The sequence below is a fragment of the Pholis gunnellus genome (genome assembly GCF_910591455.1).
Source record: "Pholis gunnellus genome assembly, chromosome: 22".
NCBI lineage: Eukaryota > Metazoa > Chordata > Actinopteri > Perciformes > Pholidae > Pholis > Pholis gunnellus.
The window spans coordinates 16535016-16557906 of NC_136549.1; the positions used below are offsets into that span (position 1 = coordinate 16535016).

General features: G+C 42.7%; 1 protein-coding gene across 1 annotated transcript in view; it reads right to left on the minus strand.

Moving 5' to 3' along the window:
* Positions 1-22891, minus strand: part of abcc9 (ATP-binding cassette, sub-family C (CFTR/MRP), member 9) — a 35664-nt gene that overhangs the window by 2503 nt on the left and 10270 nt on the right. The window contains 24 exon segments of the mRNA XM_079183603.1: positions 164-226; positions 479-612; positions 719-822; positions 2127-2235; positions 4265-4343; positions 4644-4774; positions 5657-5777; positions 5987-6100; positions 6190-6292; positions 7028-7120; positions 7226-7383; positions 7465-7534; positions 8307-8458; positions 8566-8757; positions 9204-9277; positions 9367-9466; positions 9567-9692; positions 9787-9924; positions 11238-11318; positions 11863-11947; positions 12094-12195; positions 16190-16295; positions 17682-17754; positions 20788-20895. Coding sequence (XP_079039729.1) covers positions 164-226; positions 479-612; positions 719-822; positions 2127-2235; positions 4265-4343; positions 4644-4774; positions 5657-5777; positions 5987-6100; positions 6190-6292; positions 7028-7120; positions 7226-7383; positions 7465-7534; positions 8307-8458; positions 8566-8757; positions 9204-9277; positions 9367-9466; positions 9567-9692; positions 9787-9924; positions 11238-11318; positions 11863-11947; positions 12094-12195; positions 16190-16295; positions 17682-17754; positions 20788-20895 — 2616 coding nt within the window.

The window sequence follows — 22891 nt, forward strand, 5'->3', positions numbered from 1 at the left end:
GGGTAAAAAGGTGCAGGAAAGGAAAGGATGCACATACAATGGATGCAACATGAAGCTCAGAGAGAGCGAGCCACATATCTGCAGCCGGAGCTCCTCAGTATTCTGGTTCAAATAAACCTCTCGTTTGACTTTCAACTAACGAAACCCAGAACGACGGACTTACTGCGATTGTGACGACCGTTCTGTCTGCAAACGCAGTCATCACGACTTTCTGTAAGATGTTCTCCTGCAAAGAAGAAAAGAGATATTAAGAGCTATTATTACGCATTCGTGTGTAAAAAGCATTTCGCTGTAGTAAGAGGACTATTTTGGTATCATGTTTAATAAGTTCTTCATATGTTACTTTAAAGTAACTAAAGCTGTCAGATCCATTCAACCAACCCAAAGCCCAACGAACACAGATCTCTTGAGCATCTGTGAGGGATCTACGGTCTCAGAGAAACACACATCATCGGTCAGCGCACACGTAAACACACACCGTGGCCATGTCTATAGACGCCGTGGCTTCGTCCATGATGAGGATGCTGCTCTTTCTGACGAACGCTCGAGCCAGACAGAAGAGCTGCCTCTGACCCACGCTGAAGTTCTCTCCACCTTCGGTCACGACAGCATCTGGACTCAGACAGACATTCAAGTTAAACCGGAAAGTATTCAGCATGTGCTAATACGTGTATTTTGGTGCATTAAATCCAAACTATCTTGAGACGTGTTTGAGTACCGATTCCTCCAGGCAGCGCTTTCACCATGTTCTTCAGCTGAGCGATCTCCAGCGCCTCCCAGAGCCGATCGTCGGTGCACGTCCTCTCCGGATCCAGATTGAACCTGCAGAGAGGCGGAACACCGTTTAAACTTGAGTCGGTGCGTTTGTAGTGACAGAAGGTGCCGAGCTGATGCATCCACCTGTTGTTCTAAACAACAGAACATACGTTAATGAAGTCATTGAGTTAATGCACCACCCAGTGAGCACGATAAAGCTCGGGATAAAACCTTAGACTGGACAAACAAACTTGCAGGGATTGATTTAGTCTTTGACAGCCAGGAGCTGTTTATTCACAGTGAATTTAGCACTAAAACAACCAAAAAGCGATATAAAAAAGCACAGTTTGGTGAGATCAGAGGTGTTTAGGACTGAATAGATGACAGAGAGAATAGGAGGTGAGTGAACTTTAAGCTAACTTCAGATAAAGCAGTTTATTTACCTGTAGGTCTCCATTAAATGATGCAATTGACCTACTTTACATTCTAAAATGGGAGAAAATAGAGAAAATGTAGCAAAAACAGATGAAATATTAAACTAAAGAGTAGACTGTGTGGTTCTATTCTTATGTGTCCGTGTCGTACAGAGAGGTAAGCAAGGTTACTGTTGTTAATTTAACGGCTTAATTTAATTCCTTGTTTATTTTCAACATTAATAAACTTCTCTTGATTCTGTGCAGCGGAGTCAGAACATTAAAGAAACATCTAAGAAAACAGTGTGAAACAGTTACTGTCGACCATTCACCCCGAGCTTACGTTCACATAAACAAGAGCCGGTGGAAACGCCAAGACACACACACACACACAGACACACACACACACACACACACACACACACACACACACACACACACACACACACACACACACACACACACACACACACACACACACACACACACACACACACACACACACACACACACACACACACACTCACTCACGCAATTATGTGGAGAGACATATCTGTCCAAACAAATAGCACATGCTCTTTGTCTTTTATAACAAACACGGAGTCACCGTATCGTCTGTAACACAAACACACGGAGGTTGTGAGTGTGTGTGTCAAGAGAAGAAGAAGAAGAAGGAGACGGAGGACGACCTCCTCCGTCCGTGACGTCTGTGACAAAAGTCAGATTAGGTCCAAGTCAAGAGTTCCCACTGTGGTTTCAACTGCTAACCCCACAGCTGGGACTTTGTGTCGTCATGTGACAAAACGTCTCTCGGGACAGAACGGTTCGTTTTCCTGTTGGTCGGTTATTCACTCGTTAGCTGCAGTTTGAACTGGAGTCACTGTTAGTCTGCAGAGCCCCGAAGCCCCGAAGCCCCGAGACATTAAGACCTTTCACACGATGAAAGGTTTTGCGTACCTTATGGATCCGCTGAATAACACCGGATCCTGGAGGATGATGGAGAGTCTGGACCTGAGAGTCTGCAGAGGAAGCTTACAGATGTCGATCCCGTCGATGATGATCTTCCCTGCAAACAGGCAAACGTGTGATCGCATCAAGAGCGACGACAGAATGTCAAGTCTTATTCCATATCTGTAGCATGAAGCCATTGAAGCCAATAGAAAGAAACGATGACACGTAAAATCCCGAGACATGCAAACAGATTTGCACTAAATCTGTGTTTTTATGAAGCAGCTTCATGATGTATCTATCAGAGATTCTTCACTTGTTTTGTGCAACCAACAGTCCAAAACCTACGATTATCCCGTTTGTTTAGCACATTTGTAGCGTTTTTTTGGATAGAATGTGGAGTAATAGTTTCAGCACATCTGAAACTCACGACGCACGTTTCTCTTTGAGCTACGACTGTCTGCGCTTTAAAACAACAAACTATCGTAAAACTAAAACGTTTTATCCCGGAGGAGGAGTGGAGCTATTTAAAGGAAGCAGCCAATACAGACAGCGGTAATGCATCACCAGGCAAAATACTTCAACAGCACCGCTCTGGCTTCAGTACTTTGGCCTTTAGATCTACGATTAACCGCCTTCACAGATCAAATATGTGTGACTGAGTGTGTGTACGACTGAAAGACTCTCATCACCCAAAAACAGAAGATTATGGGCTTTCTGTCCTGCACACTGCTCCTTTATTTGCCATTTTTAAAACTGAAATAATCCATTTAATTTGTCCTTACAACTCAAAACTCCTTCACTCGCTCACGCTGCGGCGTCTTAAGTCAATATTTACGTTCTGTCGCATACAATGTTATATTTTTGGAACAATGAAATCCAGAATGTTCAGTTCAGTCGGGAGAGCGATCGCCAGGAACGCCGGCTCTGCTTTCATTTCACTGCTTTATAAGGAAATGCTGCTGACACACACACACACACACACACGTCCTAATTTACTGCTTAATGAAACGTCTGCCCAGCTGTGTGTGTGTGTGTGTGTGTGTGTATGTGTGTGTGTGTGTATGGAAAAAGTGACTGTAATCTCATCTGTGTCCGAATAATCTGAGCGAAAACAGAATGATGTGATTACGATAAATGCAATAAATAAAGAGAGACAGTTTGAGGACTTCATGACGGCCGTCTAGAAGGAATAAGACTCGGAGTCCGGAGGCGAATAAACGAAATAAACGGGCCGCGTCATTTGTTATGTCCTCATTTTAATCCTCCGATAGAAGAGTCTACTTCAGCTCCTCTCGTCGGGTATTTAAGAGCGAAGCAACGCACACGGAGAACAAAACGAGAGCTGCACCGGTGTTTAGAACGAGCTGGAAAGAAAGAAAGGAGGGACGTTTTAAATAAACATTAGTTTCCAACATAAACATACAATCCTTTACTTTAAGGTGGACGAGGGACGTTTAGAGATGATGCAGAACATCTTTTAAAGTGAATCTAGAAGACTGATTTACCTCCAGTCGTGATTTAGTTTGACCGAAACCCGTTTAGATCACCTCAACCTGCTGTTTGGCTTCAGACGGCGTCACATGTTTTGTTTGATTGTCCACATTTAGGAAGATCTGCTGATCCTGTTACAATGAGGCGGATCCCAAAAGACCTCCTCGCTGTGACGTCAGCACACGGTCATTTGCATAAAGCTTAGCGGTTGAGTCTTTGGGAATAAATCACAACATAATATATCTGGAAAGATTTCTGAAAAAGACGATAAATGTGTTGCTAGTAGTAAAAACAGCAAGGGAAAGTTATCTATTGCCACTTTAAAGAAACAGTTAAATAGTTTCATATAAAGAGAGATGCATACATCTATCATGTGATCATCTCTATAACTATCTACACATAAGAGCCCCGGAGTGTCTTCTTTGTCTCATGAGTGGATCACAGGAAGTGCTCGAGGAGGAACGTGACAATTCAAAGACACAACGAGCTGTTTTTCTGGGAGTAAAGTAGAACTGAAGGTCAAGAACTCCTCAAGAAAAAACAAACCCGGAGGGAAAATCTCCCAAACATTATCTTAAGAATCACTCCCTTTAATGAGACATAAGCATACTGCACAAAAACTCTCTCTCTCTCTCTCTCTCTCTCTGACCCACCTTCAAACATGTCCACCATGTTGAAAAAGGCCAACGACAGAGAGGACTTCCCGCTGCCAGTGCGACCGCAGATCCCCACCTGTGACGGGAGGAAGAGGAGGAGGAGGAGGAGGAGGAGGAGGAGACAGGCAATAAGCTTCACTGTGACACCGCGGTGAGACATCGGACACCTGTGTGCCGACAGAGCGCCGGCTACGCGCCGAGCGTGGACACCCGAGTGTCACCTCGCAGTTTAACGGAGACACTCGGCTGCGACTTCGCAGAAAAAGTCCACTTTTTCCTTCCACTTTTCCTACGAGCCGTCACGTTCCACGCTGTACTTGTTAGATTTAAAAAGAATATCGTCGCGCGACACGACTCTCGGCTTCCTGCTAATTACCTTCTGGCCCGGCTCGATGTACATGTTGACGTGTTTGAGCACCGGTTTGAGCATCGGATCGTAGCGCACACACAGGTCCTGGATCTTTATCTCGCCGTCCTGGGGCCAGTTCTCGGGCACCTGAGAGGCGTCTGCAGGGGACAGAAACACACACACACACACACACACACACACACACACACACACACACACACACACACACACACACACACACACACACACACACACACACACACACACACACACACACACACACACACACACACACACACACACACACACACACCTCTGACTGTTAGTCTGCGTTACAGTCCCGCACATCACGACTGCACACTTATAGTTTTACTACTTCAAACCGTGATGTTTAAAAGCAGTTTCTATTAGTTTATTGGGGCACGTTTTCTATTTTTCTGTTATTCTTTTATATCTTTGTCCTGATTATTTACGGTACGACAGGTTCAGTTGTTTGGCTCGATTGATTATTTCATTATACTCCATCCATCAACTGAGAAGTGCAACACGAGCAACATCAGGTTGATGGAAGTCAGATCGTCTGGATTCCCTTATTGATTCCTGATCCCTCCTCTGTGTGGAGAATAAGTTACTTATTTAACATTATTTATATTATATTACTATGCTGAGAAGATAGTTGTGCTGAAGGGATTCTTTTATCAGTTTGGTGGAAGCTTCCGTGACGTCAGAGAGAAGGAATGTTTCTGCTCTCTGACGCTCAGAGATTATTTACTGTGAATCAGTTCAAAGCACAGAGATGAGAAAATCCACTTTACCTTTTTTAAATATTTTAATCTGTGAAAATAAAGTGCGAGTCTCTCTTTTAACTTGTTTTATTTTCTTTGTTGTGTTTCTTTTTTGGACGTGAAGGAACGACGATTTCACGATGTTTTGGCTTCGTTTTATTGTCCCGAGTTATTAATTCTGACAAGTGAATAAGAACCAAACCGTGTGGTTCTCTTCTTATCAGGCGACTTCAGGATTTAAAGGGACTCAGTTACCCATAGTTCCCTCGTAGTTCTCCGACTCGGTGCCCAGGAAGCTGTTGACCTTCTTCACGGCGGCCATCTGGACCTCCAGGTCTGCGAGGTTCCTCACAACCCAGTTCAGGTAGTTGCTGACCTACAGAGGGACACGCATCGGTTCAGATAATGTTTATATCTAAACCGAAACATGAAATATCTTAAAAAGCCATTTAAAGCCTCATAATTATGGGTTTGTTATTTTCAGTTGCATCCGTCTGGTACATCTGGTGAGATGGAGGAGAGGTAGACGGAGCTGCAGGAACGGTTGAACTCATGTGCGCTAGAACATCAGACCGGAGGACTCACCGTGAGGGCGTACGTGAGTCCGAGGCCCACGAGGCCTCCGGAAGCCAAACCGATGCTCGGAACCCAGATGGAGGCTCCCGCTGCCGTCAGCACGATCACCGCCCCGAGGTAGTCCTGCAGAGAGAAGGAGAGGACGCGTTCATTTATAGAAACGTGGTCATAATCATCCAGCCATGCGAGAGGGAGTTTATTCAGTTCCTCACCGTTCGGACCTCCAGCCAGCGGTTGGCGGCGGACAGGAACAGGTAGGCCGTGTTGTTGGTGTCCGTCAGCTCCAGCATACGCTGTTTAAATCGAGCCTCGTGTCTGAGACACACATGAAGACACAACACGCTCAAAAACGTCCTTTCTGTTCCTCAACATGCAGAGCTGTTGGTGTTTGCATTCGGCTGCTCTTTTCCCTCAAAGCGTTGCATTAAACAGTACAAGTACACACACACACACACACACGATAGCGGACAAACAGGAAATATTAAGGTTTTTATCGTCGTCTGCGTTCTGAACCAGACTTGGTTTGGAGGGAGACCAGTGGATAATGATAATGGGAACCATCCCATGATTGCCAAGAATCTGTCTAAAAACACCAGATTCACTGTTTCTGTGTGCGTGTCTGTGTGTGTGTGTGTGTGTGTGTGTGTGTCTCTCAGTGTTTGTATATTTGTGTGTGAGGAAGTCCTCGGGGAGGAGAGGAGAGAAACAGCGTGAGAGCTGTTTAATGTTGGATTACGGCGACGATGGGAACGAGAGCGGAGACAGAAATACAAAGAGATACTGACGCTGCCGATTTCCAACAGTAAGACTACGAGTACAACGCAGGCTTTAGGAGTAAAAGTACAACGACGAACACTTAACAGTACTGCTAGAAGTACTGCGAACGACATTATACTGCAGCTACTATCACAAACATATATCCTGATCATGTGTTATTAAGTGTCTACAGCTGAAATACGTCCAGTAAAGACAGGGTGTGAGTTAAGTGTGTGTGTGTGTGTGTGTGTGTGTGTGTGTGTGTGTGTGTGTGTGTGTGTGTGTGTGTTGTACCTGAAGGCTCTGATGGTGGTGAGACCTTCAGCCGTCTCAGAGAAGTGGCAGAGCAGAGGAAGCTGTGTGGAGTCATCCAGATCCTGGAGGTCCCTGAGGAGAGAGACAGAGAGTATTCAGTGTTTCAGTGTATATGTACTTATGTTTGCATGTATTTGGACATGTATTACACACTTAATGATAACTAAAGTGACTCACTTAGAGGCCACCCGGAAGTACTTCTGGATGAAGTAGAAGGCCACCGCCAGGGGAACCAAGGCGATGAGGAAGAACGGCGTGATGGAGGAAATGACCCCGATGGCCGACAGACAGAGCAGCGTGGACCTCGTCAGGGACTCCAGCGTCGGAGGAATGTGCTGAGAGAATAACAGAGAGGGAAGTCAGATTTGATTCTTCTTCTTCTTCTTCTTCTTCATGGTCATGTGGACTCTGCTCACCTGGTCTATGATGTTGGTGTCAGCGGAGAATCTGTTGAGGATCTGCCCCAGAGGAGTGATGTCAAAGAACCTGAGAGAGGCAGTAAAATACGTCAGACAACATCTTCATCACGTATACGTCTCTGGTGGAGACCTGTCAATCACTGTGTAGCCCCGCCCCTAAAGCATCCCCTGCTTTATGGTCTGTTTGACTCTAAATGGACCATCATTTACTAAATGAACATCATGCTGTATTGAAGAAGACTTGAAACTAGAGATTGAGACCATAAACTCATGTTTACAATGTTTACTGAGGTAATAAATCAAGAGAGAAGTAGAGTCAGAGTCGCCTCGATGCTCATTTTTTTACAGAGTAGAGCTTGAACGCATCATGCAAGTCAACGCAACCTCAGTGAAGTTTATCTGTGAAGCTCCGCGCCGTCGGCAGAAGAGCTTTCACTTTGACGACTCAGAGCTGCATGATGGGAAATTAATTACAATTGAATAACCGTCTGATTAAGTCAGTAGTTCCAGATGTTTTTAAGGTTGTTCCTCCAAGACTTTTTGATTTTGGACTTGCAGTTGTGTCTTCTTCACTCCCCGACACATGCGGCACAGACCTGAACACACGTTACCGTACTTAGTTCACTGTGTTACTTACTAACAGCGTCGGAAAAAACACACTCAGCCGGCACAGAGATAGCGGACGAGCTCAGACAACCAGGTCAAGTGCAGAGTGTTTCCTTAGAGACGGGACTTGTCTCGTCCACGTTAAAACTCCCTGTGTCAACAATTTGACCCCAAAACACTGTTCTACCACATGTGAGAGGATGCAGAGCACGAGTGTGTGTGCGCTTGTGCACCTGATGGGAGCGTGGATGATCTTGTTGAGCAGGTTGTGGTGCAGGTTGGTGGCTGCAGAGAGACCCAGAAACTCCACCGTGAGCGAGGTGATGAGGCACAACGTGATGCCGGCCGCACACAGGATGATGAACACCGGCAGGTAGTGGGAGTCCTGTGGGTCACACACACACACACACACACACACAGTCAAACAATACAACATTTTTCTTAGACTCTAAAAAGCCTGCATGGGGATTTCCCTCGTCAGAGACGTCATACCTCGCCGGTGAGTGTGGCGTTGCCGACGGTCCCGTTGCCGACGGTCCCGTTGCCGATGGTCCCGTTGGTTTTGGAGGTCCAGATTGCCAACCAGTAGTCGATCGCGACAATGACGGAGTGCTTGAGAAGCTTGGAGGACACCATCAGGAAGACCATGAAGAACCCACCGGAGGACATGTAACACCAGCACACCTGAGGAGAAGAAGAGATCACAACAGACGGATGAACGGCGGGCAGGTTCAACATGTAGCTGCACGAATATTAAGAAGTGATGCTGCAGATTATTGATTCATCTGTATTAGCAGCTGTTTTCACTTTGTGTGTTTGCTGTTTGCCAGGTGTTCATACGTCTGTGGACAGATCCTGCATTCTCTCTAGTGTCCACCAGGGGGCGACTCCTCTGGTTGTATAGAAGTCTATGAGAAAATGACTACTTCTCTCTTGATTTATTACCTCAGTAAACATTGTAAACATGAGTTTATGGTCTCAATCTCTAGTTTCAAGTCTTCTTCAATACAGCATGATGTTCATTTAGTAAATGATGGTCCATTTAGAGTCAAACAGACCATTTTCTCAGTTTGAAACTTCATGTTATGTTTGGAGAGCAGCTGTGTGTGAAGACTCTACAGATGGATTACCCTCCATGGGATCTTTGATCTTCTGTTAGTGGTTGTTGACATGTTGTCGTCGTCTTCTTCCTCCTCTTCTTCCTCTGATAGGACAAGAATCAAGTATTGAATACAACAAGTTTTACCTTCTAAGATATGCATATATATATATAAATAGTGGTGAATCCGTTACCTTCGTCCTCATCGTCCATTTGGTTCTTGGCCTCTCTGGAGTAGAACGCTCTCCTCAGTGTTTTCCTTTCCAGTGTGGTTTGACTGTCCTGCTGTATGTCCTGCAGAGACACAATAGAAACATGGATGTAGAGAGCTTGTGTGACGTCTTTAAACATGAATGTCTCCAGATTTGTTTGTATCTCAAGTTGGAAGCATTACCTTCTCCAGCCCGTGGTCTTGTCTGTTCATCAGGGTCTTCCAGTGTTCATAAAGCTCGATGTCATGAGTCTGGATGTCCTTCAGAGTTCCTTCTCTCAGCACAGAGCCGTCCTTCATCGCTATAATCTGGTACAAGACACACACACACAAAGAGAAAGAAGTTGAAACTACTGCACATGATCCATAGAATGGAGGAGTAATGTATTTGAGGTGTTCTGACCCAGTCTGCATGTATGAGGTACTGCAGTTTATGGGTGACCAGGACGACGGTCCGTTTATCGTCCTGCAGGAACTTGAGGATTCCTTCCTGCATCAGATGATCGCTGAGGTGGATGTCCAGCGCTGAGAAGGGATCGTCCTACAAGACGGAGAAGAAGAACGGAGAGTTTTAAAGTGTGAATGAAGCAGGTTCATAACGCCAACGACAATAAAAAAAGAGCTCCCTGCAGTATTAATAGACTTGTTAGACATTTTCCTTCACATTAAATTTTCATTTTGTTCTATAAAAGCTTTTACTTTGAAGCAGCAGAATCAGGAGACGTTGGGTTTTCATCATCAGTAACTAAACACGACTCAGCAGGAACCCAGCGATGGTTTTTCCTCCTCAGTAGAGGAACTCCCGTGTGGGAGGAAGATGATGAAGACCCACTGAGATCTCACCTCGGCATGTCTACGGTTTATCGTCTAGTAGGATCTTGTCGCTTTCTTTTGATCTGATTGGTGGAAGTGATTAACAGATGGTTCATCCAATCACTTGCAGAGGACCAATCCGTTTCCAATGATGTCTTCTCGTGTGAGTCTATGTAACAAATTAAGTTCATTGAATCTTTAAAACACCAGGAGCATCAAGTTCTTCAGATTCTTTGGAGGAAATCAGGAACCTTTGGAGACAAATTTGTCCCCGTGTGGAAATATCGCAAAATGTATTTAACGGGTTTTTGTAGATAGTTTTCAGAATAAAATATCTCCGTGTCTCTGCTCAGCCTCAGTCAGCATCATCGGTTTATCACCGGAATATCCTCCGGCTGTTCACATTCACCTGATTACGAGACGTTGACGTGACTTGTGAGAACGTAAATCTCCGTGTCGTTCCCTGAACGTCTCTCTCTCGGGTGGGGTTCGCGCTATAGAGTGTTGTCCTGTGTTTTATAACGACGCATAATTCAATCCTGAGATCAGATATGAGAAACCCAAGCAGCTGTACTTTTGACAGTGAAATAATGTTAATTAAAGAACAACATCCCCTCCTCGTTAAGAGTTTTCACTCCAGACATGATGAGCGGGATGAAAAAATAACACGGAATGCTTTTAGTGAGGAACGTACGCTCGCTCACCAATTAAAGCTCGAGGTGGCAACAGGAAATGACGCAACCGCTGGGAAAGATAAACACATGACAGCAGAGAGACGGACGCCTCCTCATCCCAACGGCCGACACGAACTATGTGTCGTATCGTACGATCGGTCGTAAAGAAGTGTAGGGTGAGGAATACGAAGACTAGGGTGTTCCTGTCTGCTGGACGTTAATCTAATTCAGCAATGCACGACAGCACTGTTCACACAGAAAGTATTTAACTCTGGAATAATAGTAATAATTCAACACTCAATATAAACACCGGTCCGTTCTTCTGATGGGAAACACTTTCTACAATGTTTGAGGAGGTTTTTCTCACCAAGAAGACGATGTTGGTGTTCTGGTAGAGAGCTCTGGCCACACAGATTCTCTGTCTCTGACCTCCGCTCAGGTTGATGCCCTGAATCACAGAAATAGCACAAAAATAAATGTTAGTAAAGCACCGAAACTACGGCTGCAACGAACAGTTCTTACCTTCATTCGTAACGTTGAACCCTGTAATTCTACACAGTTGCAGAGAAAGATTAGAATTAGATTCCAGCGGTGGCTGTGAGGATTCAAACATTTCCAATAAAAAGACACAACCGGGGACGGAGCGAATAAACGAAAACAAAAACGCAAAACACTTGTCTCAGGCTTTTATTGTGAAAGGGGAGAACGGTAGGAGTGGATCTGGTCTGGGCCGCCTGTGTCAAGGTTGGAAAGAGTAATAAAGTTTTTGTGTTGTTGTTTCATTGATGCCTCTATTCGCAGTGTGAAAGCTCAGAATTGATCAAATAATTTTAAAGAGAATAACAAGATTGGACTGAGGTATGAAGAGAGTGCACGCTGGAGATCTCTAGAGGAGGCAGCACTGACGAGCTATCGGTTGACTTAATAAAAAAAGACTAACTCATTCAATATGATCACGTTATTCAAAGCTTCATTATAAAACGTGTCCGTACCCTCTCTCCGATCTCCGTCTGGTCTCCAAAGGGCAGCAGGTCGATGTCCGGCTGCAGAGAGCAGGCGTCTATCACGGCCTTGTACCTGAAAAACACAACATCACGACAGATGAGAACACATCTGGATGTCTTCCTACTTCCTGCAGCATCACTGAAGCTTAAAGCTTTTCTAAAAATAATACAAACTCACTCCTGTAACTGGCAGTAATTGTGTGCTGTTGTTTTTTTTACCTCTGTTTGTTGAAAGGGCTTCCAAAGGTGATGTTTTCCTCCACTGTAGCGTTGAGCAGCCAGGACTTCTGGGTAGCGTAGGCCACAGAGTATCTGTTCTTGCTGCGTGCATCATGGGAAACAGAGGCAAACAGGAATTAGTACCACAAGTCCTGTCTTCATAAAGCTGTAGAGAGCGGGAGTACTGGTCCATTTCCTGCAGTGACATTTCGTTTGATGGCCCCAATGCGCCATCATATTTATGTGACACGGTGTTGAACACAAACACATAACAAGGTCTATCAGATAAGGAATCTATAGATTAGATTAGACTGAGATATGAAGCTACTGTCTGATGACGATAGTACATTAAATGAAGCTCTGAATGATAGTGGAGACTTTAAAGTAAATAAGATGCAAGGATTTGTATTTATACGTCTCTCCACAGTCACATGAATGTTACTGTACCTGCACTCTTTATTATTATTACGTTTTAATGTGCTGTAACTGTTTGCTGTTTATTCGTGACAGGAGTCACGCGATACCTAAAGACTCCTACTTCCATCTGTTGCTTGAAAACTGTGCATAAAAGCTATTTCTGAGGAAAGCTGCTGTCAGATCAGTACTCCTGTTCTAACCAGCTTTATAAATGCGTCACCCAAACATTTAAAGAACGGAGGACGAGAGCGAGGATTAAATCAAACTCCACCACAACACGAGGGATACTTCGGCAGGAATGAAGGATAAAAAATGGATCGGGTTAATGATGAGCTGCAAAATCAACAACAACACAAACATGAATACAAAACACCAACAAGAAGAAACAACACAACAACAACAACTGCAGCGCTTTGCTGGGAGTCGGATGTGATGAGAAGCTGCTGAGAGGTTTTTCAGATCTTTAAGTATTCTAACGTGTAAAATAAGATTGTTGTGCAAACTGATACTTTGTATCCTGTTACAACCTTTATGATGATATTTCCCTTTAATCCAGAATTAATGGTTTTATCCTTTATCACTTCAATAAGAAACACGAACCGTAAAACCACTAATTAACATTATTAAAGAGTTGTTTTTACAAACAGATGTGTTCATGTGGAGCAAACAATAACATGTATAAACTCTTTTATCACAGTGTAATATGTATTATTATATAAAAACACCTGCATGTATCATGCATGTTTGTGTTTCCCTGAATAAAAAGTATAAACACATAATTGAGGTGTATATATATATATATATATATATCTCTAATGTGCATAAATAAAACGTCTTTATTAGCATGTTTGTTCGTTTGTTGACTCCCAGCATGAAAAGCACAAAAACGGGATCAGAGGACGCAAAACAACATCTTAAAGGGAGAAGAAGAGCGATGAGCAGAAGACACTCTGAAGGCTGAAGCAGTCGTTCCTGAACACACACACACACACACACACACACACACACACACACACACACACACACACACACACACACACACAAGAAGAAGTCACAACAATGAGGGAAAGATTAAAAAGCCTTTTGCCGAGATGAAGACCTACAGCGGTAAAAACACGTCGGCTTGTTTATGATTCAGCCACTATATTGATAATAATAATTGTCCTTTTATTTTGAAGGGCTTGCATTGCCTTCCTGTTTTCTTTTTCAAGATCGCCCGACACATTTTGGAGTTTCTTACTTAAAGAGTTGAACTTTGCAGCTTCATACATTATTTATAAAGACAAGAAATAATTTATTTATTCTGTTTATTATTTAACTTTCCTCTTATTTTGAAATGTCTGCATTATTTTAATTGTTATATTTTTGCATTTTGAGCTGCATTTTGTGTGTGAAATATGTGCTGTATGAATAGTTTACTGTATTGCACATTATTATACTTTTTATAGTAATAATAATAATAAAACTGCTAGAAAAGGTAAAAATGTAAATACTATGTACCCTGGAAAAACTGCAAAAACTGCAAAAACTACTGTAGTATAACAGTCTAATGCAGTCTGTATGCGTGTGTCCATGAACAACACAGCCTGAAATACTGCAACACAGAACTTTGAGTGCAGTACGTTCTTCTGACAGAGTAAAGATGGAGGAAATGGAGTTAAATCAGGTTAAAAAGGAGGAGGGGGGGGGGGGGTGTCACAGGATCACTGCAGGTCTGAAACAGGAAGCAGGAGACGGGAGGAAGAAGGTCTACCTCCTGATGTCTTCGTCAGACTCCTCTGTCCCTGACCAACTGTCAAAGTCACGTCACCGTGTTAGAACGAGTCTATACGGCAAACAACTGTGTGTATGTTTGAGTTCACGAGTGGAAAATATGTCATGAAACACGGAGAGAGACACGGGGAACATGGACAGAGAGAACAGAGGGGAGGAAGACAGATGTGTTTTCATGCCAAAAACACCAGATAATGAAGATGTTTCCCCTGCCAGCTGTTAATCAAATGAACCCTCCCACCCAGAACAGAGGAGCCGTGTGAGTGATGCGGTCACTGTCTGTCTGCGGTAATTAGGTTTAGCGGCTTCTTCGACATCGTCTCATATTTCATGAGCGCGAGGGTGTGAGTGATAATTAAGCCCCGGGTTAAAAGGATTAAATACATCCAGTAGGCCTTTACAGAGTCTTGAGATGTTCACGTAACATCTAAGCTGTAGATTTTTAACAGGAATAAAAACATGTCTGCTGTGGGTGTATTCCTGACTATTAAAGTGCTTTGGGCCTGTCTCCACACAGCGGCTTTCTTCTGACTCTTTCCATCAGTTCTGGGTTATTATGCTGCACTTTCCTGCCGGCAATACAAGCGCATTAAGCTACTTAAACATGATGTAGAGCCCTGTTAATGAGACAAATGGATGAAGAGTAAATATGAATGTTTACAGTCGGATGTAAATGATTATGTTTCAGAAAAGAAGGGACCAGAGAGAAAGTACCTGATGTTCCCCTCGTGGACCGTCTCATTATCAGGCGGCCTGATATGGCAAGAAGGCAGGAGGTAAAGAGCAAGAAACCACACACACACACACACACACACACACACACACACACACACACACACATATATGTGTGTGTGTGCAGTCACGTAAACAGAGGCACAGATGTGCAAACACACACACACACTGCAAAGGTTAGTGTGCAGCCCCGGAATGTAAACTACAGAAAAAGACGTCTGACACACATTCAGACTTCCTGAAGAAAGAAATGTCCCCGAAACTGAAAGTCTAGAAAGAAAAAAATGGGACTAAAATGTCTCAAGCGAGTTTCTACGGAAGTCCCGTGTTTAAGACTTAAAAAGACTTTTGCCAGGATTTTAAGCATCTGTTGTTGTAATACTCATTCCGGCCACAAGGAGCTGAAGCGCACCACTAACACATGCGTCTTAAATAGGACTTATAGAACATTATATATATACATATATATATAATGGTGCAAAAACTAGAACTACGGCCTCAACCAGTCATGTTAGAGTTTAAATCCGTGTTTGTCCCAAAATGTCTTCACATCAACATTTGATCATTTTAGACGTTTGTTGAAATTGTTGATCAATAAAATCACACTGAAAACCGTTCTCGGACATTTGATGCTACAATAATATTTCTCAAATCTTCGGTCTTTCAAGATAATAATATAAGTAATATCATAACATGTACAGTTATTACTAAGCTTTACTATCACATATAAAAGACATACTGTGTGTAATCAGATGAAAAGAGAATAATGAGTTCACCAGAAACACAACAAGCTGAACAGGAAAATGAATGAGTTCATGGATGTATTGAGGAAAAACTAGAATTCCCAAAGTTTCCCCAAAGTCACACAATAACACAACATAACTAACCGATGGAGGCAGCGGTAGATCAGCAACTAACGTGTTCTGTGAGGTAAAATGACTGTTTTTGTCAATGGAGTCTGGTGGCTTTAAAGAGAACAAAGATAACAACTTTAATCCCGGTCTAAACATCTGAACTATCCCTTTAAAGACACACGTTACTGTTATATTATCCTCTAATCGCGTCTACTGTTCACGTCTACACCCACAGCTGGTTTTTGGGTCTTTAGTAATATCAGAGCCAATAGTTGCACATGAAACACTGAGCTCCACAAAGTGTTGTCGTGATGTCTTACTTGCTCCAGAAGACTCTTCCTTCGATGCTCTGCATCTCGCCCAGCATGGCCAGCAGCAGGGAGGATTTCCCACAACCCACCTGGCCCACGATCATCGTCAGCTGACCTGAACAGATAGAAAAGGTGCAGAACGATGTCGTTGGCGTCGTCTTCTTTATACAATATATATTAGTTTGACAACTTCCTGGTTTAGGTCCCCCTGATTCAAAATTCACTTATTATCTATTTTGCAAAATCTTGTAATTTGTAAATGTTGCATGCATGCTTGTAAAAACACAATGCATGATAATGTCGTAGTCAAATTAATATGATAACTTGATAAATGCACATTGGGGTCGTGAGAAATTTTATCTAAAAGTGGGGTCACGGGTCAGAAAAGGTTGAGTAACCCTGCTACAGACTGTTATCTCTCTACAACAACACAACGCTGACTAATCGTTCTGGTAAAACACCAAAGTTTGAGGTGGAAAAAAGTCACTTCACACACTCAAGATAAGCACAGATTCCTGATGTTGGTTCTTAAAAAACAAGCCCGGACTCTAAAATAGTCCCTTGAAGACGTAAGAAACAAAAAAGACTTGATTCACAAATGCACAGAAACAAACAAACTACTCTCACTTTAAGTAACACCAGAACGTTGACTGAGATAGTTAACTCCACCACTCGCTCCCCGGGGGAAGATGAAAGTGTGTGTGTGTGATATACTACACGGACCATCTGTTGGCTTTCACTTCAACATGACCCGGCCTCCTGAGACCTGGTATTTAAGTGACATCGCTGCAGCACTATACTGTGACGCTCTCTCAGCAGGTCTGCGCGGTTCATTCGCATTCTACGAGCGTTCTTAACGGCGTGAAATTCACCTCGTAGCCCGCTGACAAGAGTAGAAAGCCGCTCCAATTCATAGGCATGATTCTCTTCATGCTGGAGGTCCTTAACTTTTGGGTAACACCACAAGAGAGCAGCTTCTTGTGCTTCTACGATTACATAGAAACGCTACACTTTGGGGCTCTATGAAGTATGAGTTTGTTTAGATTAGATGAGATGACTCTATTGGACTCAGACATTGACTTTGTCACAATTACCAACATTAAGAAACATATTTTTAAACTACATTTTTAGAGTAAACTAGTCTACACTACCAATGCGGAAGTGCCTTAAACCTGCATTCTCTCAAATGGCCAGCAGGGGGCGACTCCTCTGGCTGCAGGTCCGATTATATAGAAGTCTTCCTGCAAGTTTGCAAGACTTCGTCGGCCATTTGTTTAACGTCCAATTAGCAACTTGAGACGCGAGTATGGAGTTGTTGTGACGACTTTCGGCTCTTTCCACCCTCCACACAGACTGTTTCAACCAAAAGCTGCTTGAACATGATTGGTCAAATACTACTCGGACTACAAAACGGAAACCGGGGGCGCTTCCAAAATATCTTGTTCCGTTACCTACAGATTCTGCATTTATAGCCAGATATCTGGTTGGAGACTTGTCTCACCTGTCGGGATGCGGATGTTGATGTCTGACAGCGTGGACAGGTTGCTTCCCCAGGAGAAGAATCCATTGCTCACCTACAGAAAAAACAGAGACAATCAATGCAAAACATGTCTCTGCTGAAGCTGAGTTACACTGAACATGTGACAAGATTTAAGTGAGGAAAGATCCAGTAAACTAGGACTCCTACTCGTGTGGGTTCCTTTATTCTGTGCAGCGGATGCCTCATTGTGTAACACACGACTACGTGTAGAGCCACCAGAGTAAATGACCCGGAGTTTGAAAAAGCTGCTGAGACGACTGAATTACACAATGAACTGGAGGCCACATGCTGTGCTCATGCTATCGGACAAATATCATTCATTTATGTATCTAGGTTCTTTAGAATTTGCTGTATTTGTTTAATTATTTGTTATTTCTAACACTATGAAATGCATCTCTCTCTCTCTATAATCCAGCCTCCAGAAATATGTAAATCCTGCCAAATATATAAAACATTGTGCTTCAAAAAAAATGTATTAATAACCAGTGAAAGTCTAGAAGTAGTGTTTGATTTCTGTGTGTATAAAGGTGAAGCTGTTAAATCAGCAAAAAAAAGGGAAGGAAGGAATCCACTTAGTCAGTTTGTTTGACAGCCAAGAGGACGTAAACAAATCTAAACTAACGGACATATTTGCTCTAAAAAACAGACAGTAGCTTCGGGACTTTCCTGCAACAGAATGTTTCCTATTTGTTGGGTAGTTTCTTTTCTAGATGTTTGCAAAGTTTTATTGCAAAAAAGTCAGAGACTCTAGCTCAACGTTTATGATCCACCACTCATATGAGTCTGTCACGGCATTAAATGTTAAAGGAAGGAGATCAGAGCAACATGTAACAGGACTTCATATCTAATCCCTGCTCGGCGATCTATCACCCTGCTTCCTGCTGAGACTCTGTTTACATTCCTCCCATCCGTTGCATTTATTTGTTTATTTTATGTTTATTTTATCTGACAATCCCCCCCCAGCTTTTCCTCCACGGCTCCTTTCTCCCCATGACACGGATCCCAAAAGGCATTAAATCATCTTTGTTCCCTCGTAAGCAAATACTCAGAAGGAACTCGTGTTTCAGTTTGTTTCAGCGGTTTAGACGTTGTGCGTTACATTACAAATCTATTTCAGGTGAATCTTCAAATGTAGAAGCTCTTTGAGCACAGCTATCTGCTGCCAGCATCATACTTAAATACACTGATAAACAAACATGTTGGAAATCTCAGATTGGTGTCACGGCCACTGAGACAAAACAGTGAAGTTTGTCAAAAGCGGTTAAAAAAGGAAAGAAAGAACAGATACGATCAAAAAGAAGACGGGAGGGAAAGAGAGCGGACGTGGAGAGGAGATATGTTAAATGGGGAGTGAAATATGAAAATACGTTATCATAAATATGAGGATACATGTGGGGTCACTGCTGTTTTAATCAAAGTTAAAACAAAATGTAAGAATCTGCAGGAAATGGTCCTGAACATTCGTGTTTTTTGGTGTCCTCAAAATCATCCAACACCTTTGGGATTAACTGGAACGTCGATGGAAAAGTGGCGGCTGTTATTGCAGCACATTAATCTCCATGACTTTTTGGGTTTCTACATACTTTTACCCGTGTAATTTATAGTATAAGAAAAGTGATTTTATTTTATTATTATTTAGATAATAACCCTGAACAATGGCAATAAAAATGTGATCATTAAATACTTAAATGGATTAGCTGATACATCCGTGAGTATGGAAAACCTCTCTCTCTCTCTCTCTCTCTCTCTCTCTCTCTCTCTCTCTCTCTCTCTCTCTCTCTCTCTCTCTCTCTCTCTCTCTCTCTCTCTCTCTCTCTCTCTCATTAGCCGACCATCGTCTGGTCGGTAGCGTCGCTCCGCAGGGATGAGACAGGAAGAGCAGCCTTCACAGAGGGGCTGAGAACATGTTGGACCCAATCACGAGGCCCTTTAAGGGGCAACGAATTCTCGTGTGAATCCTACACATCCTGAGAGTACACACACACACACACACACACACACACACACACACACACACACACACGTATGACTCCACGCACCCAAAAATGACCCACGGATGTACAAACAGTGAAGATATGAAACAGCTGTTGACAGCGTTAAATAAATGAGGGAGCAGCTCCTCCGTGTCCGTGTGAGTGATAATGTCGTCCTTGAGCTGGTTTTATAATAAATAGAAATATCAGTAGAGCGATCGATGTGTACCGTCAGATCAATACTGATCCACGTTAATGAGACTTTGCTTTATATATATATATATACGTATATGATTAAATCTAGTTCAAAAGACATCTGAATGTGTGTTTGTTGACATGACTTGGCCTGTGTATCGATAGCTGCCTATTAATTATGATTTAGTGGAATCTAAGGTAATGCTCTTTATTATAAGGGTCACACTTTATCATGTCTTGGCTCCTTATCTTTGTTTTTTACTGTCACTAAAAAAAGACTATAAAAAATGGCAGCAAATGGTGTAAAACTTGATACCTTATGATTATTAACAAAACAACTTCTGGGTTCCCTCGAGTATAAAATCTTGATAAAAATCAATTTTAAAACTCTGGTATTCTTTGTTTAAAATCTGTACTGGATGAAATCATCTCAACAATAATCTGTTTCTGTTGACTGCCTCCTCTTCTATCTCCACTTCCATCAGAAGTGTCAACTCATCCCTCTGTATGCTGAACTCGTCTATCCCCAAAGGTCTCCTTCAACGTTATCAGTAAGAGTTGAAGTGCCGGGCAGCAGTTTGGAAAGCTGAGTTCATCGCTGCTGAATGTGCCGCCTCTACCCATCAAATATAGAAATAAAGCCTCGCGGACGTTTATTAGTCTGACGTCAGGACAAAAAGGGGGAAACACATTATTCTGTAAGACCAGACAAGACCGCAGAGCGTCCTGCTAATGAGGTAAGATATTTAAGACTAAAAAGTGTAAAGTCTTCTGAACCTTGGACACTAGTAGCTCTGTCCTTGGTGTCTTTGAGAGTTCATACTCTCTTTCTGTCCCTAACCCCCCGCCCCCCCCCCTCCCTCCAATCACTCCCCAACTTCGTAAACTTTCACCCTGACCTTCACGGCCACCTCCTCCGTCTCCGTGGGTCTCATCTGCCGCCTGGTCGGCTGCTCGTAGTTGTCCATCTGGTAGCGCATCGGCTGCTTCCTGTTGATGGCTTTGGTCTTAAGGGGGATAGTGAGAGAGAGAGATTTGAAGTTAGCGTTCATGAACAAACTTAAAGACTTTCCCGCATCCGCTTTGGTTCCTTGGGGAGAAGAAGAAGAAGAAGAAGAAGCGCAGGGGTTCCCTCAGATATGAGCTGAGAGGATGTTGAACCGTCGGGTTCAATCCCACTGCCGGCACGTTATTCTATTCTTTCTATCGCACCACAGTTTACATACAAACACACTGTGCATCAGGGGCGTTGGGCTTCACGTGAAGTCCTGTTTTATTTGCACCAACATCACTAAGAGGTGCTGCACGCTTGTTGCGATAAGGCAACTGAAGCATGTAATGGGATGTACTAAGATTACTGCTTTTATGCAGCACTGATGCACGTTATTGATGGATAATCTGACGAGGCATCGCACTCCAATTTACAGCGACGCCAACAACGGTCTCTGGTGTTTTGAAGCGCATTTAAGGCTGAAACTATCCAAAGTGTTGGGAGGAACAAACTGAACCAGTTGTAGGGTTAAAAATTTGAATAAATAGTATAAAACATTTCCCCAGCCACTGGGGAGCATGAATATTGTTTTAATAAGAGGAAAATGTGGCCTTGTGATAAAACAACGGTGAAGGAAAGTTCAGAAGGTTCTCAAGACACTTTGATTCATCCTTTAAAAGCAGAATTAGTGGGATTGCAGTTAGTAAACACTCATTTAAAAGTCCTCAATCACGTTTTGGAAGGATTTTTGTCCGCTATATTTGCACTTTTTCGGTCCCATGTCCGCCCATTTTTGTAGCTTCCTCTTGGACGTTCTGGCTCCTGTTTGCTAAATTTATTTTAACAGATGTCGACGTCCAGAAACGACCCGAACACAAACGCAAAATGGAAAGAAAAGAGAAAATACAGGAAGAGGGCGGAGTCTCTGCAGATAAAGAGGGCGGAGTCTCTGCAGATATAGAAGCCGCCACACACTTCTAGTGGGTCATAACGTGGTGATTGAGGTTATTTTTACACTTCATTGCCAAAAGGGAAATTATATCTGACAGGGGAGCTCGATCAAAGCTCAGTGAGTCTGGAGACCATGAATATTAGAAAGGAACATAATGCAGCTGCAACAAAACGGGGCTTTCACGCCGAGTAGAAGCAGTAAAATAATGAAAATGAAAACCATTAAACCTCCACAGAGGTCTGCGAGTCACTCGGCTCTGTGCTCTGGCACAAACGGTGTTAATCCCTCTGCAACATGATAGTCGTCACGTGACTCGGTCGGCTGAAACCTCAGACAGACGGATTAAAGTCTGGGCTGCAGCTCACTGGCTGCTGATGTTCTGCAAAACATAACATTAGTCCTGAAGGAAATAACACGACATACAATCGGAGTTAAGTAACAGTAAACGTCCAAATCCCTCTAAATCATACCAGAAGACTTCTGCTGTATGAATATATCGATGTTTAAATATTCAGCTTGTATATTCAGCTTTATATATCTATATACATAGATATATATATGTATGTATATATATATATATATATATGTATGTATATATATGTGTTTTAGAAGAGCAGCGCACATTTGCTTCTCTAAACTTTGTCTCATCCAGAGAGTCCCAAACTTTCCTATTACTAACATATCAGCAGAGCAATACAGTAATGCACAACAGGTAGAAATTATATTAAAATATTATGACTTTATTCTCATTAAATTATACCTTTATTATTATAATATTAGGATTTTACTATATTATCATAATATACCTTTTTTCTTGAAATATTTTGACTTTATTTCATTAAATTACACGTTTATTGTCGTAACAATACTACCTTTGTCTTGAAATATAATTACTTTATTCTTATTAAATTACAACTTTATCATCATAGTATTACCATTTATTTTTGTAACTATTAAGACTTCTAATCTCATTAAATTACGTCCTGCGTCCTCCCGAACAGCGTCGAAGGAACACAGATTTTTGACCTGAAGCTGCTTCATTCAGTGTTTGAATCAGAGG